General features: G+C 39.4%; 1 protein-coding gene across 1 annotated transcript in view; it reads right to left on the bottom strand.

Moving 5' to 3' along the window:
- Positions 1-1,750: 1,750 nt before the first annotated feature.
- Positions 1,751-17,845, bottom strand: part of TMEM63A (transmembrane protein 63A) — a 33,895-nt gene continuing 17,800 nt past the window's right edge. Inside the window, exons 14-24 of the mRNA XM_069800036.1 lie at positions 17,275-17,412; positions 15,188-15,341; positions 14,323-14,429; positions 12,534-12,620; positions 11,828-11,890; positions 10,708-10,870; positions 9,482-9,587; positions 7,463-7,630; positions 3,936-4,051; positions 3,498-3,560; positions 1,751-2,902 (exon numbers count right to left, since the gene is read on the bottom strand). Of these exons, the coding sequence (XP_069656137.1) occupies positions 2,732-2,902; positions 3,498-3,560; positions 3,936-4,051; positions 7,463-7,630; positions 9,482-9,587; positions 10,708-10,870; positions 11,828-11,890; positions 12,534-12,620; positions 14,323-14,429; positions 15,188-15,341; positions 17,275-17,412 (1,336 nt within the window). The 3' untranslated portion in view covers positions 1,751-2,731. The remainder of the gene's footprint in view (positions 2,903-3,497; positions 3,561-3,935; positions 4,052-7,462; positions 7,631-9,481; positions 9,588-10,707; positions 10,871-11,827; positions 11,891-12,533; positions 12,621-14,322; positions 14,430-15,187; positions 15,342-17,274; positions 17,413-17,845) is intronic.

Raw genomic sequence — 17,845 nt, 5'->3', positions numbered from 1 at the left:
GCTTCCATCCCTCAGCTTTTCTCTAAGGCTCAGCAAGGAATGCAAGGAGTTTCTCCTGCTGATCTAATTTTATCCTCTCAGAGATATCCACCAGCATGAAGGAACAAATTACAGCCAGTGCAGTTTCCTAATTACTTCCAGCTCTCAGAGAGGGAACCAAAAGATACTAGGGAAGCAAGCACAACACAGCAAAGCTGATAAACCAGCCTTTAATTTGTGTGTTGCTGTACATGGAGGCCTTGTGATAATTTACTACAAGGTGATCCTGGCCTTTACTCAAACTAGTGCATGTCTTAATATCATAGACATTTCTATGAGTTTAACTGCAACAGTGTACAGTGGCGAACAAGAATGGCTACTACATGATAAGTGAAATATGCAGGTGGTTTCCCCATCAGACACGCAAACTGGTTCCTCGAATACCAGCAATGACTATTTAGCAACATGCAACTTTCCATTACGTAGTAGGTTTTCCATATTCTGTATCTGAAGCACGTTAGCATGACTGGAGGTGGGTTTATTCAAGTTCACAGCAGAGCTGGCTCGCTCTGTACTGAACCTGTGCCAGCCACAAGGAGCTTCATTACCAAGGTTCAGCAGCCTTCCAAGCACAAAAAGGAAATCCAATCACCAAAAGAGTTTTTGTCCTTGATATGGCATATAGAACCTCACAGTGAATAGCAAAAGTCACTTGTTCAAAAAAGTAAGTTATACCACAGAGCACAAAAATCCTGCAGCGCCAGCACTGTAAATAGGTCAAGTGTGGCAGCTGAATCATTTATTTGATTCCTCAATTAGTATACACTTAAGTGTCCACTGCTTCTGCAGACACTGGTATAAGATGGGGTTCTGCAGCTAGAAATGACTTAGAACAATCATACACGTCTGATCTAATTAATACAACAGGTTCTATCTCCTCCTTCTGTCCTCACATCTGTATGAGATACTCGGAAACCAGTAAAAATTGTGGAATCTGTTGGTTTTCTTTTTTCTTGGTTTGAATACCAATCTTAAATGGCAGTTTGTCTCCAGGGTACATACTACCTCCAGTAATACCATGATCACTAAAAAACCCCACAATATTCAGTGGACGTACCACCTCTAGTAATACCACGATAGCTAAAATCAACACACACACACACACACACACAGACACATCCTCCCTGACTAAACTGCAACACTTGAAGTGACAGTATGAAGTGTGACACAAATCCATGCCCCCCACTAGACAAGGCTCCTCCCTTGCCTTGTAAGAACCAGGAGTTATGTGTACCTTCAACTAACAGACACGGCTTGTCATCAGGGTTATCAAAGCTCTGCAGTGTCCTTCTTGCAGCAGGGCAGGTCTCCTACTCAGCATTTGTCCAGAGTGCTGGTCTCGGGAAGCAGTCCTGCAAGACACTGAACATCTGCATACACTTATTTATGACACAAATTCTACTCCAATCTCAAGATGTTGCTGCTTCACAGACATGCTAGAAAAGGTCAAGTTCAGGAACTAACAGTTTAACAATGAGCAGGCAAACAGAGGGCTTGGGAGGGTCAAAACCTTCTCCTACCCAAAGGTCACCAAGATTCATCCCCTAGAGAAATTTAAAAGTATTCAAATCTCTCATGGGACATACTGTCATTCTAAGCCTTATGACAGTGCTCTTATGAACAGTTCATGACATTGATCATGCTGTGAGGCCGCTAGCAAAAGAACTGTTTCAATACACAAAGAAAAAAAAAAAATCAAGACAGCCTGAAATTTCTCTGAACTCAGTGTTTTATTGCTTTGTGATTATTAGTTACACTTTGACACAATGTACTTTGGAATAAATTGGCACCTATTACATAATTTAAAAACTTCCTATCTTACAGTTCATATAATTGGCACTATAGAGAAAACCCAGAGATCTGTCATTTTGACCCCAAGATTAAAAGAAAGATAAAATGTTTACATCCTTTATTGTTGGCAGGTGAACTTTTAATTGTGGAAGGCCCTTAAAAATAGTGAACAGAAACTAACAATCTAAATGCCCTCCAAAAAAAATATATAAAACCACAATCAGATAAATCACTCCCTTCTTTACACTAGTCATTTTGCTTTGGTACTTGTAGTACCCAAGTGCACAGTAACTCCCTCATCTCTTTTAAGGAAAAAAAGTAACATGATCAAGTCTGTACCAACTACTTTGGGTGACAAGAGGAGAGACTCCCACACACCATCCTCAGCACCCACGCAAACAGCATTTTCACCAAAAGTGACATTGCATCAGGATTTAATGCATCCCAAGAGGTTTATAAATACTAAAGTGTTGTGTTGATTTGGGTTGTTTTGGTTTTGTTTTTTTTTTAAAAAGGAAGAATTACTTTTAATAAATAAATGGCAGCTGTCATAGCTGCATTTGCTTTGGTGACCAGTTATCGATATGCAGCATAAGTTATCTTCATAAGGCAAGTGGTGAGATAGCATAAGTGAAGTCCCTGAGGATCAGCATCAATGTGTTCAACACGTTTGTTTCACAATGTGTGTAGACAGCCTGGAAAACAATCAGTCCCAAGGCATCTGCTTTTTAATCTCTGAGCACAGCTGCAGACCACACAATGAATTATTTCTGTACCTCTTCTGTAGGCAGGAATATGTAAATAAAACAGAATACTTAGAAGGTGAGGTGGGGGGGGTGGGGGTGGAATTAGTTCTCCTAAACCTGGACCAAGTGCTCCACCTTGTGTTAGTCCTTGGCATTCAAAGCGAACCTCTCGGTGCCTGCTCAGTAATTGCAGGTCCAGCAGAATAGTTTATGATTCCTTCTGCCTGTGAACAAGTGTTGTCCATGGTGCCATACGATTGTTGCTCCTTATGGGCAAGTATCGTCCTTTCTGTACAATGAGGATGCAAAACTCGGGGGACGTACATCTGAAATCACAAGCATTAAGGATTTTACTAGTCTCTCAAAGTACGTTAGGATAATTCACCCAGGATAACGCCCTCGCCACTCTTCTTTTCATCCATTTCCCATTCTTCACCTTAACACCTAAGGCCTTTGGCACCCTAACGGAGGCTTCCTGGTGCAACACTCACCTGTACTTGTAGACTGTGGTACAAAGGCCCTTATTTCTACCTCCATCCTACATCCTTTTTAGTGACGTGGCAGGTAAGATCTGCTACACGTCACAACTTTGAAAGTCACAAAGCAGTGGCAACTGACTGCATTTGGCAGCAGTCCAGATGTGAGGATCTGTCTGGTGTAAGGCCCAGAACACAGTGTACATTGCTGCTGGAAGTAGCATGTCTCAACTACTCCTAAAACGTCAGCCGAAGGTACTTCTGGAACACCACCTGGGAACAGTCAAGGAGCCCAGCAGCAGAACTCTGTGGTCCCACATGCATATGCGAAGTCCCACAGTCCATTCAGACTAATACGTCCTACACAAGCTCTTTGGTTAGTGGGGTGAGAAATTAAGTTTTTCTAGGAAACGTAAGAGAAGATTAGTAACTCTTAACTTCTTACAGAAGATGTTGGGATGGCTGGTACATCTGTGTCGTTTCCTCTTTCACCTTGCGCGTCTTCTATCTGTAACCAGTAACACGTGGGGAAAGGAAGAGAGACAACATCAAATTGATAAGTCAAAACAATATAGAGAGATCATAAGTGCCCAAAAACCTGCACAGACAGATCTCTCTGCAGTGCTGGTACTCTCTCCTCCAATCCTCTTGCATACTTCTTCCATACTGCTCTTTCCTCTCAAATTCAGTTCCTAACACTGCAGACTTTCCACTGTGCCAAGCAGCCTACGTCTACTATCAGCCCTCCTTAGCCATCTTACCGCTATGTACCTTTATGGACAGACATTGCTAGTGACGAGGCACAAACAACCCACTAGGAATAGCTGGTGCTATGTCAAGCACACAGGTAGGTGCTGAAAGGTGTTAGGTATCCATCACTTACCTTATAATTCAGTGGGCTCAGGTACTTGAAACAGCCAAAACAAGTATAAGCCAAGCAAATGATAATTGTGATGTTGACAACGAGGAAAGTAAACATGGTTGTAGGTGCTTTAAAGCCTAGAAAAATATCCAGAGAATACAATATAAAAATACATAGCAGGAAAAAACACTAAACCAAACCAACCTTTACTTTATCTTCCCCATTTTCAGAAGTCTCGGGGTTTTTTTTCCCCTTAGAGGACTGGGCACGCCACTTCCAGACACAAACAGGAGAACCTCATTATGCACAAAGCTCCTTGACTGGTAAAACCGCTGAACAAGCTGTTTCCCAGCTTCCTTAAAGGCCAAGAAAGGCAGCTGCAATACTTGAATGATAAACAAGACTCAGAGCGATTCTTCTCCTCCCTCAGTCATCTATTCTGGACCCACTTCTAAAATACTTTCATAAATAATCTGTGAAATGTAATAGAGTCCATTTATTAAATATGATGATGGCACCAAATTGGATGGCTTGCAAACAACCCAAATGAAAAAAATAATAAAAAACCAACCCCACCCTCTTTCAAGGAAAAAAAAGAACAAACCAAAAATAAACAGTAAGATGAAATTGTACCTAGAAAACTGTAAATAACTTCCTTTTGGAAGGAAAAATGAAATGTAGAGGGATAACAAACCTGTAGCACTGCAGAATACAACTGATGATTACAAGCTGGAAACAGTCAATAGTGTGATTCTATCACAAAACATGGGAAAAAGGGAAGAAAAAAAAAAAGCAGCAAGTCTCTGGTACCTACACAAAATAATTTGGTGCTACTGAGCGCCTTCAACTTGAGCAGCCTTGTCTGTGCAGGACACCATGATAAAATATGGACAGAACTGGGAGGAATCCAAGGAGAAGGAACAACAGAAGAAACCGAGTAAACGAACTAAACTGAAAGGTAAGTTTTTCTTCAGAGAGAGAGAGAGAGAGAGAGAGAGAGAGAGAGAGAGAGAGAGAGAGAACACTATAGGAAAGGACATAGTAGCAGCCTCTAGTATGGAAAAAGTTGTAGTGATTACAGTGACTTATTATTCTCCAGGTCCACTAGGGAAATATTCTGAAGAAATTAATCTCATTTTGCAGCAAAAATGACTTGAGTAAGATATTAGGGGAAAAAAACCCAAACCACAAAACCTAGCTGTTTCCAAGCTTCTTTAGTCAAAAGAGGCAACACCAACCCGCAAATATTTTGTGGTAATCCCAGCATATGCAGTGGCACAGAATAGACAAGTTTTACTTTTTAGCAGGTTATATAAGCCCTGCACAAATCTATTCATGAGGGGAAAAACACATACACACACGCATGCACATGCAAAAAAACAAAACAAAAAAAACCCCACAATCATGTCACTATTCAAACAAAAAAGGGAAGTGAAAAAACCTCCCTATGGGTATTCTGGAATGTCCTTCAGAAGAGGTTGTTTTATAAGCATAGGCTGCATCAGTATTTACCAGCTGGTGAGGTATGTCTACACCAAAGCCAATGTATGGTGTGAGCCACAAAGTAAACAGCAGAGATCAAGGAAGAAGAAATCTCCAAAGATCAGTTTTCCCTGCCCTATGTCGTCAGCACTCCTCGCTGCCAACAGTTCTAGAGAACATGGGACTTAAGTGACTATCCCAGGAGACAGAGGCTGAACTGCAGATAGTACTGTCACCTCCTCTGTTGTGAGAGGCCCAGTGGTGCTTTAGGTGTATGACGGACGGATGGCATGAGAGCTGAGGAAGAAAACAGCAACTGAGGAGGAAATGGATGACACCAGTACAGCCTATCACCTTCTGTATGCAGTCAAGTGATATTTGATCCTGACTGAGAACTGGGATAAAGGTCCTTCCAGCCTTACATTAATATAATAAGTGAGAAAACAGAGTATTATCACTGTACTCTGCAACCAGACTGAAATATCCATACCAGACACAAATCAATGACTAAGCAATCAAGCTTTACATACCATAAACCAATTTATTTTGCAGATAAGGAAGCAGGGCACTCTTCCCCCTCCTTCCTTCTCTTTGGTACAAGAAGCAGCAATGAAATAAATGGCAACAAAATCAAAATCTCAAGTTCCTACCTCTCAGACTCACACTGCTTGGCTAGACTGCCCTGTGCACTGACAAATCACTGAACAACATCCTGTAAACAGGATCCTCTACACTGACCAAACTAAACATGGTAATCCAGCCTGTATTTTCCATTACTAAGGTCCATGACAAATGATGGTTTTACCATAGATGCAGAACCAGAAAACATTATTATAAAGATTTCGTTTTTACTACACCAGGATTTCCTTCATAACAATTAAAGAGGCGCATCAATTGCTGCGTGTTTGGAGTTGATTTTTCTAAAGCATGCTCTAGAAATGCTGCTGTTATTTTAGAGGACATAGATTTATTGGTCTTCCTGGTTGCAAAGACAACTCTCAAAACAAGGGAAAAAACAAGCTCCAAAACATACAAGTAATGCAGGGACATCTGCTCAAATCCAAGGACAGCCTGAAGCAATAGTTCTGAGTGCCTCTTACTTCCACGGGGAGCTATCTCTGAAGTTAGATGACAGTCTGCCAACAATATCTTTTTTACTACTGGTATGCTAGAAAAAAACAATGCAAGCACGGTCATTTGCCATCAGTGCTGTGAAAGCAGAGAAGAGGGCAAAATACAGTTAGATACCAAGGGCCTCCTTCCCAGGAAGGGAAGCCCAACTCCTTCCAGCATCACCGCCATTCCTGTTCCATGCCAAATGCTTCCTCCTATATCACAGATAAAAAGCCATGAGCTATTGCCTACCTTTTCTGACATCAAAGCTGTTAGTACACCACAGCCAATATTATCAATGCCAAGTATTTGCAAAATACAGAATGTCCCTATTTTTAAAATAAATGACACACAAAACATGAGTTTTTAAATTGGGGAGGAGGGTTACCATCTCACTGCAGTCTTCCATGTAAAGTTTGACTGATGATGTAAAACACAGGTCTTACTAGCAGTAGCCAACATTTTAACAGTTTTTTTCCAAATGACAACTGTACAACGGAGGCAGTAGCCAATTCACCCAGGCAAATTAAACTTATGCACAGACTACACAAATGCAGGTAGTGAAGCCAGGGACCATCTTTCTAGTAAGAGCTAATTCTGAATACATTTGTGTTTTTTTTAATGATTTTTACTGTCTGTCACTCCACAGCCTAACTGGCCAATTCAAACTCCACCGATTTAGGGAACACATGATCTCCTGTAAAATGAAGAAATATGAAGTTCCATGCTAACAGTTTTAAGTTAACATATCAGCTATCGCCATCAGAGTATCTTATGCAAACTTGTGTAAGCTGCAAGTGTTGTATAATTCAGCGCCACAGGTAACCACTATGACTTCCCATTTATGGAAGCAAAAAGAAAAGCCCATAAAACCAATGAAACTTCACATGTAATTCAGGTAAGTTGACAAGAGAACAAGGAGCAGCTTCTAGGTGGAAACAGGTAATACTTACCTAGCCGCAAAAATGAGAAAAAATAGAGCCAAAAAAGGCAGAGAATTGGAGCTGCAAGGGCCTGATTCACAGCCGCAAAGTGCATCTTCTTCTCTAGCTTGGCAGGGAGATATGCATAGTAAAGGTTATAACGGTCAACCATGTGCTTCAGGAGTATGTATATTAAACCTGGAAGGAAAAAAGGGACAGCCAAGGGAGGTGGTTGAAGACTTGACAAAAAGCAGCAATTCTGTGATGAGATCTACACTAACCAAGTGACTGAAAATCTAGATTCCAATGGTGGATACAGGCCAAATATGAGTGGGGTACAGCTCCATGACAGCAGCCTGCTCCTAAGGTTGTTGCATCCCCAGCCCAAGGCTCCCAGACTCTCCCCATCGCTTCCCCTTCTCCACACACTTCCCTGCAGCACCACTCGTGCTCCCAGAAAGAGCCCAGAGCTCCTTCCTAGAGCTGGCACATGAGGCCAAGCTGGTAGGGGAGACTCGGTAACTCCTCCACCACTGTCCTGGTAAGGAAGAAAGGTCAAACAGTGGCTTAATGTCTCTTTCTCAGCCTTCAACACATTCATGACTGGATTTCAAGTCAGCTATTTCTTATCCCCCCCAAAAAAGCCAGTTACTGCTGTGACAGCTATGAATTGCAACAGCTCTGGTATGCACTACCACATTCAGATATTTACAACTGCACACAAAATGAAATGTAAATAAAGAACATTGTTACAAAAAAATTGGCCACATTCTCCCAATAATAAGGTTGTTGATTAAAATCAGTTCTGAACAATATCTAATAGCTAATTATGTTGTATCTAGCTCTCTAAAATTTTGGATTAGAAAAGAAAAATACCAACTATATAAAATGATTTAGTACTACTTATGCCTGTTAAACAGGTTTCCAGAGTGGAAATATCTGTAGCTGCTGAAATGATTCTTTATACATAATTCTTATGACAGTCCAGAATCTCTGTGAATGAAAGATGCAATAACATAACATGTAGCTCATTTCACAGTCACTAAAGATGGACAACTGTCTATGAGTTCTAAACAGACTGCTAAGTTTCTTGCACACCCATACAGGATTTAATGGCTGCTACAGGAAGAAGAAAGTAGTCAAAGCCAGATACATAGGCAACTTAAGGCAGAAATGTTAAGTTTTGTTCATGGGACAGAGATAAACCAACTGAATAAGAGTTGAATAAGGGCTCTATCTACATGCCCTGAACTCCTAGTTGACTGGCTTTCTAAGCCAGCTAATCTACCAGAGTATACAGCATTTCCTTTTCTGGTCAAAGGGCAGCTATGGTGTTCGCCAAGACCATGTCCCAGCAAAGCAGTCAGTACATCATTAGGTCACATCCCTGCAGTCAGGACCATGAAGCATACAGCTGTCCATAGCACAGTGATAACCACAGCCCCTTTTCTCATTCTCATTCAGGATGTGGAATTTTAGAGAAATGGTTTGCAATGGAAAAGAGGGGCAGTAGTGAAAAGGACAGGCAGTTTTCCACTCTCTTGCTTCTGGGTCAACATGCTTATTTTTGTGCTTCATTTTACATACATCAGTCAAACTTTAGGACAAAAGTTATTTCAAATGAGCCTAAAGCTCAACTCAAGTTTGGCTGCTTAAGGTGGACCTCCAGGCTGGGTACCCTCTGCAGCTTACTTCTCCTAGACCTCAAGAACCCAGAGATAAAAAGTAATCCCCTCATCCTCAAACCTACCTAATCTCCTATGCTTAACTATTAAAAACCACCACCAGAGCTAGTACACTCAAACTTGAGAAACAAAATAAGCATCTAATAGACATTAAATATACTTTCTACTTCTAAAGGAAGTACAAGAGCTAAGTAATTCACCATGTTTTGCCCTGTGTTTTCCACAAGAAAGGAAGGAACTTGGATCCAAGTCCTAAGGATTATCAGCATTTGAACTGGGATAAGAATGCAGAACTGGGCCTTCCAAACCTCCCATGTGCCCCCATCCCGCTCACACAGTGCCCACAGCTCATTGGAAAACTTACCAAATGGAACAATGATGGGACACGTAATGCTATAGGCCATGATGACAGTGAACACACACAACATCCAGGCATACATTGCTCCAAATTCATATTCAAATGCTTGTTGCTAGGAACAAAAACAAAACATCCAAGCCACTCATGTCATCTATCAATATGTCAGGAGTTAAGAAGAGATTCACTAAAGCAACAATTCACCTTCTCTTATTCTCTCCCTATGAGAGATCAGTTACTTCCCTAAGAGGCATAAATGACATAATTAGAGAGATGAAGTATTATGCATTTTATGCATCTGTACTTACAGAAAATATGCTGCTTCTTTCATAGCCTTAAAGTAATTCCTCAGAGAATCTGTTTTCATCTACAAGAAGCAACTACTTAAAACCACAAGGCAGAAAATAATTGTGCCAAACTCAGAACCTTCATCTCACTGCAGATTCCATTGAATCTGTACTGTTCCTTGTGTTGGCTTTCCCAGTATGGAAAGCTCAAGATACCAAAGCTTTGGTGTGGTCAGTATTCCCACTTTTTCCTCTTGGGATGAGGAAATCAATATAAATAATTTCAACCAGAGCAAGGGGTAATACTCAACAGTTAACAGAAGTTAATGTTTAAAAGAATCTTTTAAAAATGGAACCTACCCACCCATAAAAAAGAAAAAAAAAAAAAAAAAAAAAAAAGAAGAAAAAGAACAGGGGCAGCTGTATACAGGCTTAAATTCCCATTGTAACACCTGAAATTTCAAGCTGCAAGATGACACATTATCTGGAAGTTGAAAGCCCTCCACTTAAAATGGAATATAGACAATAAGTATATATTTTGCTAGATGTATGTTCAAGTTAAAGTTGTACACACCTGCAGGCTGACAGAAGAAACTAACATAGACAGATTTGAATTTTTACAAAACTGAAGTTTAGACTGTAAGATAAAATCCATTAGAATTATCCTATAAAATCCAAATCATAAAACTCTGACTTGGAGCTATGAAGAAAGTAATACCTGAAGTTCAGAGCTTGGGTTTTGATTTTTGACCATCTCTGACTTGAATAAATACCTCCCCATTATCTGTGCTGCAAATGAAGGGAATATGAATCTGTCATGGATGAATGAAACAAAGGCCAAAAAATAGACAGGAGATAATAGTTAATGGTATGAAGGATGGGGGCTCCCACTGTTTCTGATAAGGATCAGTCATTTAATTGCCACTTGCTAAGGAGGGGCTCTAATACCTGTTTAATATTTTTCCTTTCTGCTGTGGACTTGGCCATTATCATGCGTATGGTGTAAAGGATGAGCCCAGGCAGGCGCAGCAACTCCATCCCATTGCCAACAAAAGCAGAGGCAATCACGTAGTTCACAAAGAAGGCTCCCTGGTCAGGCAAAAAGACACATCTGCAAGGAAAGACATCAGACAGTGACTGGAAAGCAGACAAGGAAATATAGCTTATATACAGTGGATTCCCATCACCTTTGGAAATCTCTTACCATAAGGATAAGCACTGGCCACCATAAGAAGTGGCTAGAAGACTTCTGATAATCTTGTTGAAAAAGAGTACTACACAGCTATAAATACAGTAAGTGTAGTACGCTGTAAGAGCCTAGCTAAGCTGCAGTTCGGATGAGGAATAAACTCTTCAAAAAAATATACAGCAGTCTGATGGGTGGCTGATAGCAGACAAGAGCATCATTTGATGTCTGCAACAGCAACCCAAGACAAGATGAGATAAGACTGCAAGAGAATAATTATCTTTCCTAGCTTAGTAACTCCTAATTGTCTTCTTGTTACTGATTTTGAAATAGCATTTGGAAACCTAACTATGTCCTAATAACTGCATTCTATTCTTTCCCTCCAGCCACAGTCACAAGAGCTTATAATAACCAATATGTGCAAATTTGCAATGCTGGTGTGAAAACGTTCATGTTTCTTAAAATCAAGAGTCAATAGATTTCAGAAAGAGAACTGCTGCAGCTATTTGGTCTCACTGTAATCCTTGGGAAGATCATCTGTCCATGATGTACAATCCTCAGTACATTTTCTGGTCCCCTCTCGCCTGCATCATATCATCCCATCCTTTCTTGTCTTCTACAAAATTTGTAAGGTTTTGGAAAAATAACTGTCTCTTTATTGAATGTTTGCATACATCAGCTAGCAGGAAACAAGTATGGATTTCTTCATAGCAAAATCACTTACATTCTCCTGCCCTTATTCAGAAGATCAACATCATCCCAGAGGGTACCATCCCCAAGCAAATTAATAAACACTAACCAAGGTTAGTCAACAGCAAAAAAAAAAAAAAAAAAAAAAAAAAGTCTTAAGTATTCCTTTAGCAAAGAGTTGTTAATACTTACTCCAGCCTAACTGCAGAATCAGATGATTCTCTGTCAAACAGCCAACGGAAAAAAAAATCAAGGCTGAAAGAAAGACGGTTAATGTAATTCAGTCTCCAACAGCTTAGTACTGTGTAAAATTGCTTCTCTTTTTAAGTAGTTCAGATCAGGATAGTGGATAGAGAGAATTTAATCAAATAATCTGAATACTACTTTAGCTTTATCACAGTTACTAATAGTCAGAAATAGGAAAAGAGATACAGAATCAAACAAAACAAAAACATCTACTTCATATTGAAGTTTTAATGATTCATTTTTAGCAGTTATATAGATAGGACAAATACATGTTACCAGGTTAGTCAGGGAAACAGTCAAATACTGTAAAGGTGGAAAGAAAAGGACAACTATAACTGAAGTATAAGACATAGTCAGGAAACTGGGTTCTCAGCTACGATGGTGAGTATGGACAACTTTCAATTAGTCATTGATCTTACAAGGTCTTAAATTTCTTTACTAAAAGAAAAGTCAGCCTTTAGAAACTTTAAGGGCTACGAGGTCCTCACATGAAAGATAAACATTGAAATCTAATGCATAATGACAGTACAACCATACACACTGGAGGGAGTGGGGGTACATCAACTATACCTCAACTAGCAGCTAAAGAACAGAAGTTGTCTCATACGATTAAAATCCTCAAACATTACTCCATTAAACTATAATTCTTTACCTGGTCAGACCAAGGGAGGGCAGAATCAATACCATGAAGATCAAAAATATGTAGACTTTATGCATCATTATTCTGTTCTCTGCAGATCTACCAACATAAAAAGTTACTCAGTGAGAAACTCATACAAAAGACTTCCACCCATGAAGGATCTTGCCCCGAGAAAGTCCACACCTGTCAGACTTGCAGCTTTCCCTACCATATCACATTGCTACAAGATACTCACAAAACGAACATCTTTGAGATATTCACTAATTTGGACCAAGCAGGCTCTCAGTATCTTCTTGGGCAAAGAAAACATTTCTGAACATTAATCCAAACTCTGGATTACCATCACTACAGGTCTGCACCACAAGCAAGGGGATATGCAACAATCACAGCTGGTCTCTCATCCAATGATACTGACATCTCACAACAGCTTGTAAACAAACAGCTCTTCAAGTGTTATGCCAAGAGGGATTAGCCAGTTCATAAAAGGGCACCACTGCCAAGAAACCAGACACTTGGACAAGCTACCTGACTGTCTTTGCCAAGTGTCAACTCTTTGGTAACAACATGACGCTACGAATGCTATACCCCTACTACAGTAGCGGGAACATCTATCTAGTGACACACTGTTGCCAGAAAAGTGCAGCAACTGCTATAAACTATTCAGACTGTTAAAGGTGGTATCTGATAGGGCATTAAAACCACAGAGGTTTTATTATAGGATCATGTAGCCCTTGGACACTGTGGGACATATCAGGATAACTATACAGAGGCTTGAAATCAGATCTGTGATCACTAGTGACTTTAGAAAACTATTTCAACTGATTGAGAAGGGCCCAAAGTTCATGTGCCTAGTACAACTACCAAAAAAAAAAAAGTTGATGAAAAGAATACAACTGTGATGAACAAACAGTAGCTTCTGGACACGGTGTCTTACAAGGGAATGGTACAAAAGATTAAAAAGTAAAAAAAAAAATTGACCTTAGAACATAAAAACAAACAAAAAATAGCTGCAGGCATTATGGAAAAAGATTGAGTGAAGTTAAATGAAGCTGGGATTCAGTGTGCAGTATCATGCTTTTATCTAACTGTAGGGAAACTGGGGATGAAATCTGGTATGCCAAACCAAGCTGTGCCAAGTTCTCCAAGTCAGCAGCACATCACTGTGCTTCACATCTCTGGAGCGCACCAGTCATATCTGAAAATCTTGCATCAACACACCTGCTGGGCCTTGGTGCCACAGGTCTTCTCAGATCACCACTAACAATATCCAAAAGCAACTGAGTTGGACACCAAGAGTTACATCCAGACCATTTTTTCCATGTAAAACAACAAAAAGATGGATGTCCTTTTTGTAAGTAGCATGCCAGCAGTTGGAGCACTGTCTGTTGAAGTAGGATTCTGGGGTTCTGTGATGTTCTCAGCCTGGAGGTCATCCAAACCCACACCTCCTATCTTCCCAGAGAGCGAGCTGGTTATGGGATCAGAGGCACCTCCCATGCTCCTGCTGAAGCTACACCCCCTGAGCCTGCTTATACATTTTTTTTCTGATTAAACACAAAGGGGGGGGGGGGGGGGGGGAAGGAGCATAAGCAAATCATGTGGTCAGATTACACTTGCTGTGTTGATTACAAATTACTTAAACTCCAGAGTGGTGGTTCTAACATTAATAAGAGATGAGAACATGACATTCCCCGCTATGAGAGGTCTGTGGATTTAAGAGCTCCATGGAAGATAAGCACTTTCTCCATTTATTTTAGCATATTCAGCTAATAAGGCCAAAACAGAGTAAAACCTTGCTTACTTTGTCCAGTGGGACTCCAGCAAAGTTGAGTAATATACAATTGTTGGTAGCAAAGCTGAGAAGGACCAGAGTAAGAGCGTTGGGAAAAACTGACTGATGATGGGATTCTAGTGGGGGGAAAAAAAGGAAGAATAAAGTATTAAAAACATTTTAATGCAGCTGCGGTACAACTGAGGCTGCAATATTTTGCTATTTGTAAATTATAGCAGGTTGAACTGCAGAAATTATATTCAGATACAGTCTTAAAATGAGTGAGTGCTCAGCACTAGTGTACAAGACAAAAAAACAAAAGTGGGACTGGGAATTAAATTCCATGAGAGTGAAGTCTCGCAAGCAGTATTTATGTAGTTTACATCAGCTTGGGAAGTATTTAAAATGAACAGTTTGTAAGAGACCTTAGCTGCAGTCAAATTAGGACCAGATATACACACCATCCTGTTTTGAATCCAATAAGCCAAATAAAACCATGGCATTTTACTTCAGATTTTAAAATCTGAATTCCCCCCTTCTCGCCATAAAAATCAAAATACAAGTTGGACTTGAAATTCCATTTTTGGCAAAAGTTTTTGATTACAAAATTTAGAATTATCTACATTTGAAATACAAATTTTTACTACAAACAAGACATTTATAGTAATATAAAGCTTCAGGTGAAATTGCTTCAGCCTACTGTCATGGAACAAAAGAAGACTAAAGACCTGATTCTGGACATATGCTTTTTAATCAGCAGTTACATAAAACAGACCTGAGAATTTCAACTGAATTTAGCTTATAGACATTGATTCATTGTCTTACTATACACCTATCAGTTTATCAACATTTTGGGCTGATACACAGCTATATCCAAACATATGGTGATACTCACATTAAGGTAGTGAATAGGTTTAGTGACATTGAACTTGTCCATGGTTGAGATGATTATGGAAGGAGTAGTAAGAAAAAACAGTACAATAAAAAGAAGCAAATTAATGCAAGCCCATCTAAACCACCATTTCAGTCCACGCACTGAAAGATTTTTCCTGCAAAAAAAGAAAAAAAAAAAAAGGACATAAAACCAAGCAGTAAGCATTTGCTGATAAAAAAAATATATATACTATCCGTCAAGTAACGAGTGACAGCTTTTTCTAAATTGAGCTTTCATAGTCTCAAAGTTGTATAACAAAGCACTACACAAGTTCCAGTTACTATTAGAAATAAAGGAAACTGTGCAACCTTTCTTGAATGATAACATAAATTGTGTTTGCAGAAGAACATATTTAGTCTTTCATAACACAAACATAATGTCTAATGTAGTCAAGGTTTGGTGAAACACCTCCGCTGTTTAATAATACAGAAGTACTAAAAGTTAGAACAAGAAGAGACAGAGATAGAAGAAGATACAGAGAATTTCTGCAAGGAGAATAGTTATGAGAGGCAGAATCTACCAAGAAACCATGATTTTGAAAAAAAAATTAAAAATCCCTGCATCCCTTCCTGCCATATTAAAACAGCAACAATAGGTCTTAAACAGGTAAAGTTCTTAAATGTTATCTGAAATGGTTCTCAAAAGCACTGGAATGATTTGAACCCCAGCCAAAGCCAAGTATTTAGAACAGACAAAACAGGGATACAGAGGCTCACTAACATACCCAATTATGACAACTCTTTTTGTGAACCTAGGTAAGTAACTTGGCAAATCCCTGTGCCTCCTCTTCTTCGGGGTGGGGGGAGGAGGGGAAGAACAGAGAAAAAAAACCACAAAAACAAAACCCCCCAAAACCACCACCCCCACCACAAAAAACATGAACAACAAAACCCCACCATCCTCCCCTCTCAGAAATGTTTAGAAAAGCTTTGTAAGTGCTTCAACCCACTGAGTCTCAACGATCATTTCCTGTGTCCATAAGAGAGTGCTTCAACAAAGGAAGAAGAAATGAAGCACACATGCATGCAAGAACCCTTCCATGAAAAAAGGCAGATTAAACTGACCCTACGTGGAAAGCAGTCTGCAAGAGATTTTTAATTCATGTCTCAAAATAACACATCTGAGAATCATGGCTGGTTGTTTGCTTTATGGTTAAAGATTCTGTACTTTATTCCCAACTGCAGAATTGTAGTTCTAGAGAAGATTCAATTATGTCGATTATCAGAAATAGATGGCATAGTCACCTTAAAAGTAATTTTCTGTTAAAATCATTAGGGGGAAGTGTACTTTTTTAAAAAAACAGTTACATACAGGTGAAATGCAGTAACTTGTGCATGTTTGTGTCTTGCAGTTTCAGTTTGGTCAACGGAAATGTCAACAAATCAACTGTTATATGAATAAGGGATTATATTGACCCAACCCTAAGTTAGTTGCAAAGCAACTGGAAAATATTTAGTCATTTTTAGCCTATAAGCATGACAGAAGACAGCACAGGAACAGTTTAACTCAAAAAGTATTTATCTATTTTTTGACACTCTCCTGTAAGCAGTGGGTAAAGTCTGGGAAATTTACTGGGTCAATAAAAAGATGTTAGAAGACAGACCATAGTTCACAGAGTGGATCAAGTTATACTCATCATGTGGCAACTCAAAAAACATACACATAGTTGGAGAATACTCAGCACTAACACCAAATTGCTTTCCTCAGATCTCAACTGTAGATATGCATTAACCCCATAAAATGGAAACACTGAGGCACAGACATTAATTAATAAGCTGAATTTTATTTATTTATTTATTTATTTATTTTAGTTAATAGGAACTGCAGGCACGAGAACTTTGGGGTGGCAAAACCCTAGTCAGCCTCTGAGAGGCCTCCCCAAGGCCAAAGAACAGTAGTAATGGAAATAAAGATGCAGATCAGCCAAGTACAAATGCTACATAAAGTCTTAGTTTAGGGGTAAAGAAAAATGCACTCAACCCCCTCCTCCTGTCCCCATTCTAAACCTACATTACCCTAAATAAATGGATGCAAGACAGGAATCTTACCAACAAATATTCTCAGGATAAGGAGCATATGTAACCTCCCAGTTTGATACACATAGCTCCCTACTGTAGGACGATGGCTGGGGTTCTCCTTTACACTTAATACTCTGACATTTGCAGGCATTGAAGTCCTTAAGGATACTGTAAGGAAGAAAAAGGAGAATTTTTCCAAATTTTTACACCTGAAAATGCTGCATACGTAATGAGAAAGACTGGGAATACTGACAAAGGTTTGTTTGCTTTTAATAACCAGAGATCAAGATAGTACTTAGACAACAATGCAGCATTGTATTATGCATGTAATGACCATCATATAAACAGTTACTACCGCAGGTCTTTGAGATCTGACAAATCTGGAAACAAAAAGCAGTCGTGGTTTGAACTGTTTGGTGCTTCTACCAACAGAAACAACAGCAGTGACTCATATTTAAAAAAATATTAAAAAAAGTAAAAAAAAAAAAAATCAAAGCCTGAAAGCACTGGAAAAATTAAAGACTGCCAGTTTTCCAAACACCTCCTTATGTAATTACAACTGGTTTCAAATCAAAGCAGACTAAAGGATTAGTCTGCACTC

Source organism: Haliaeetus albicilla, chromosome 13 (assembly GCF_947461875.1).
Source record: "Haliaeetus albicilla chromosome 13, bHalAlb1.1, whole genome shotgun sequence".
Classification (NCBI taxonomy): Eukaryota; Metazoa; Chordata; class Aves; order Accipitriformes; family Accipitridae; genus Haliaeetus; species Haliaeetus albicilla.
The sequence above is the reverse complement of the archived record's forward strand: the minus strand, read 5'-3'. Positions and strand labels throughout refer to the sequence as shown.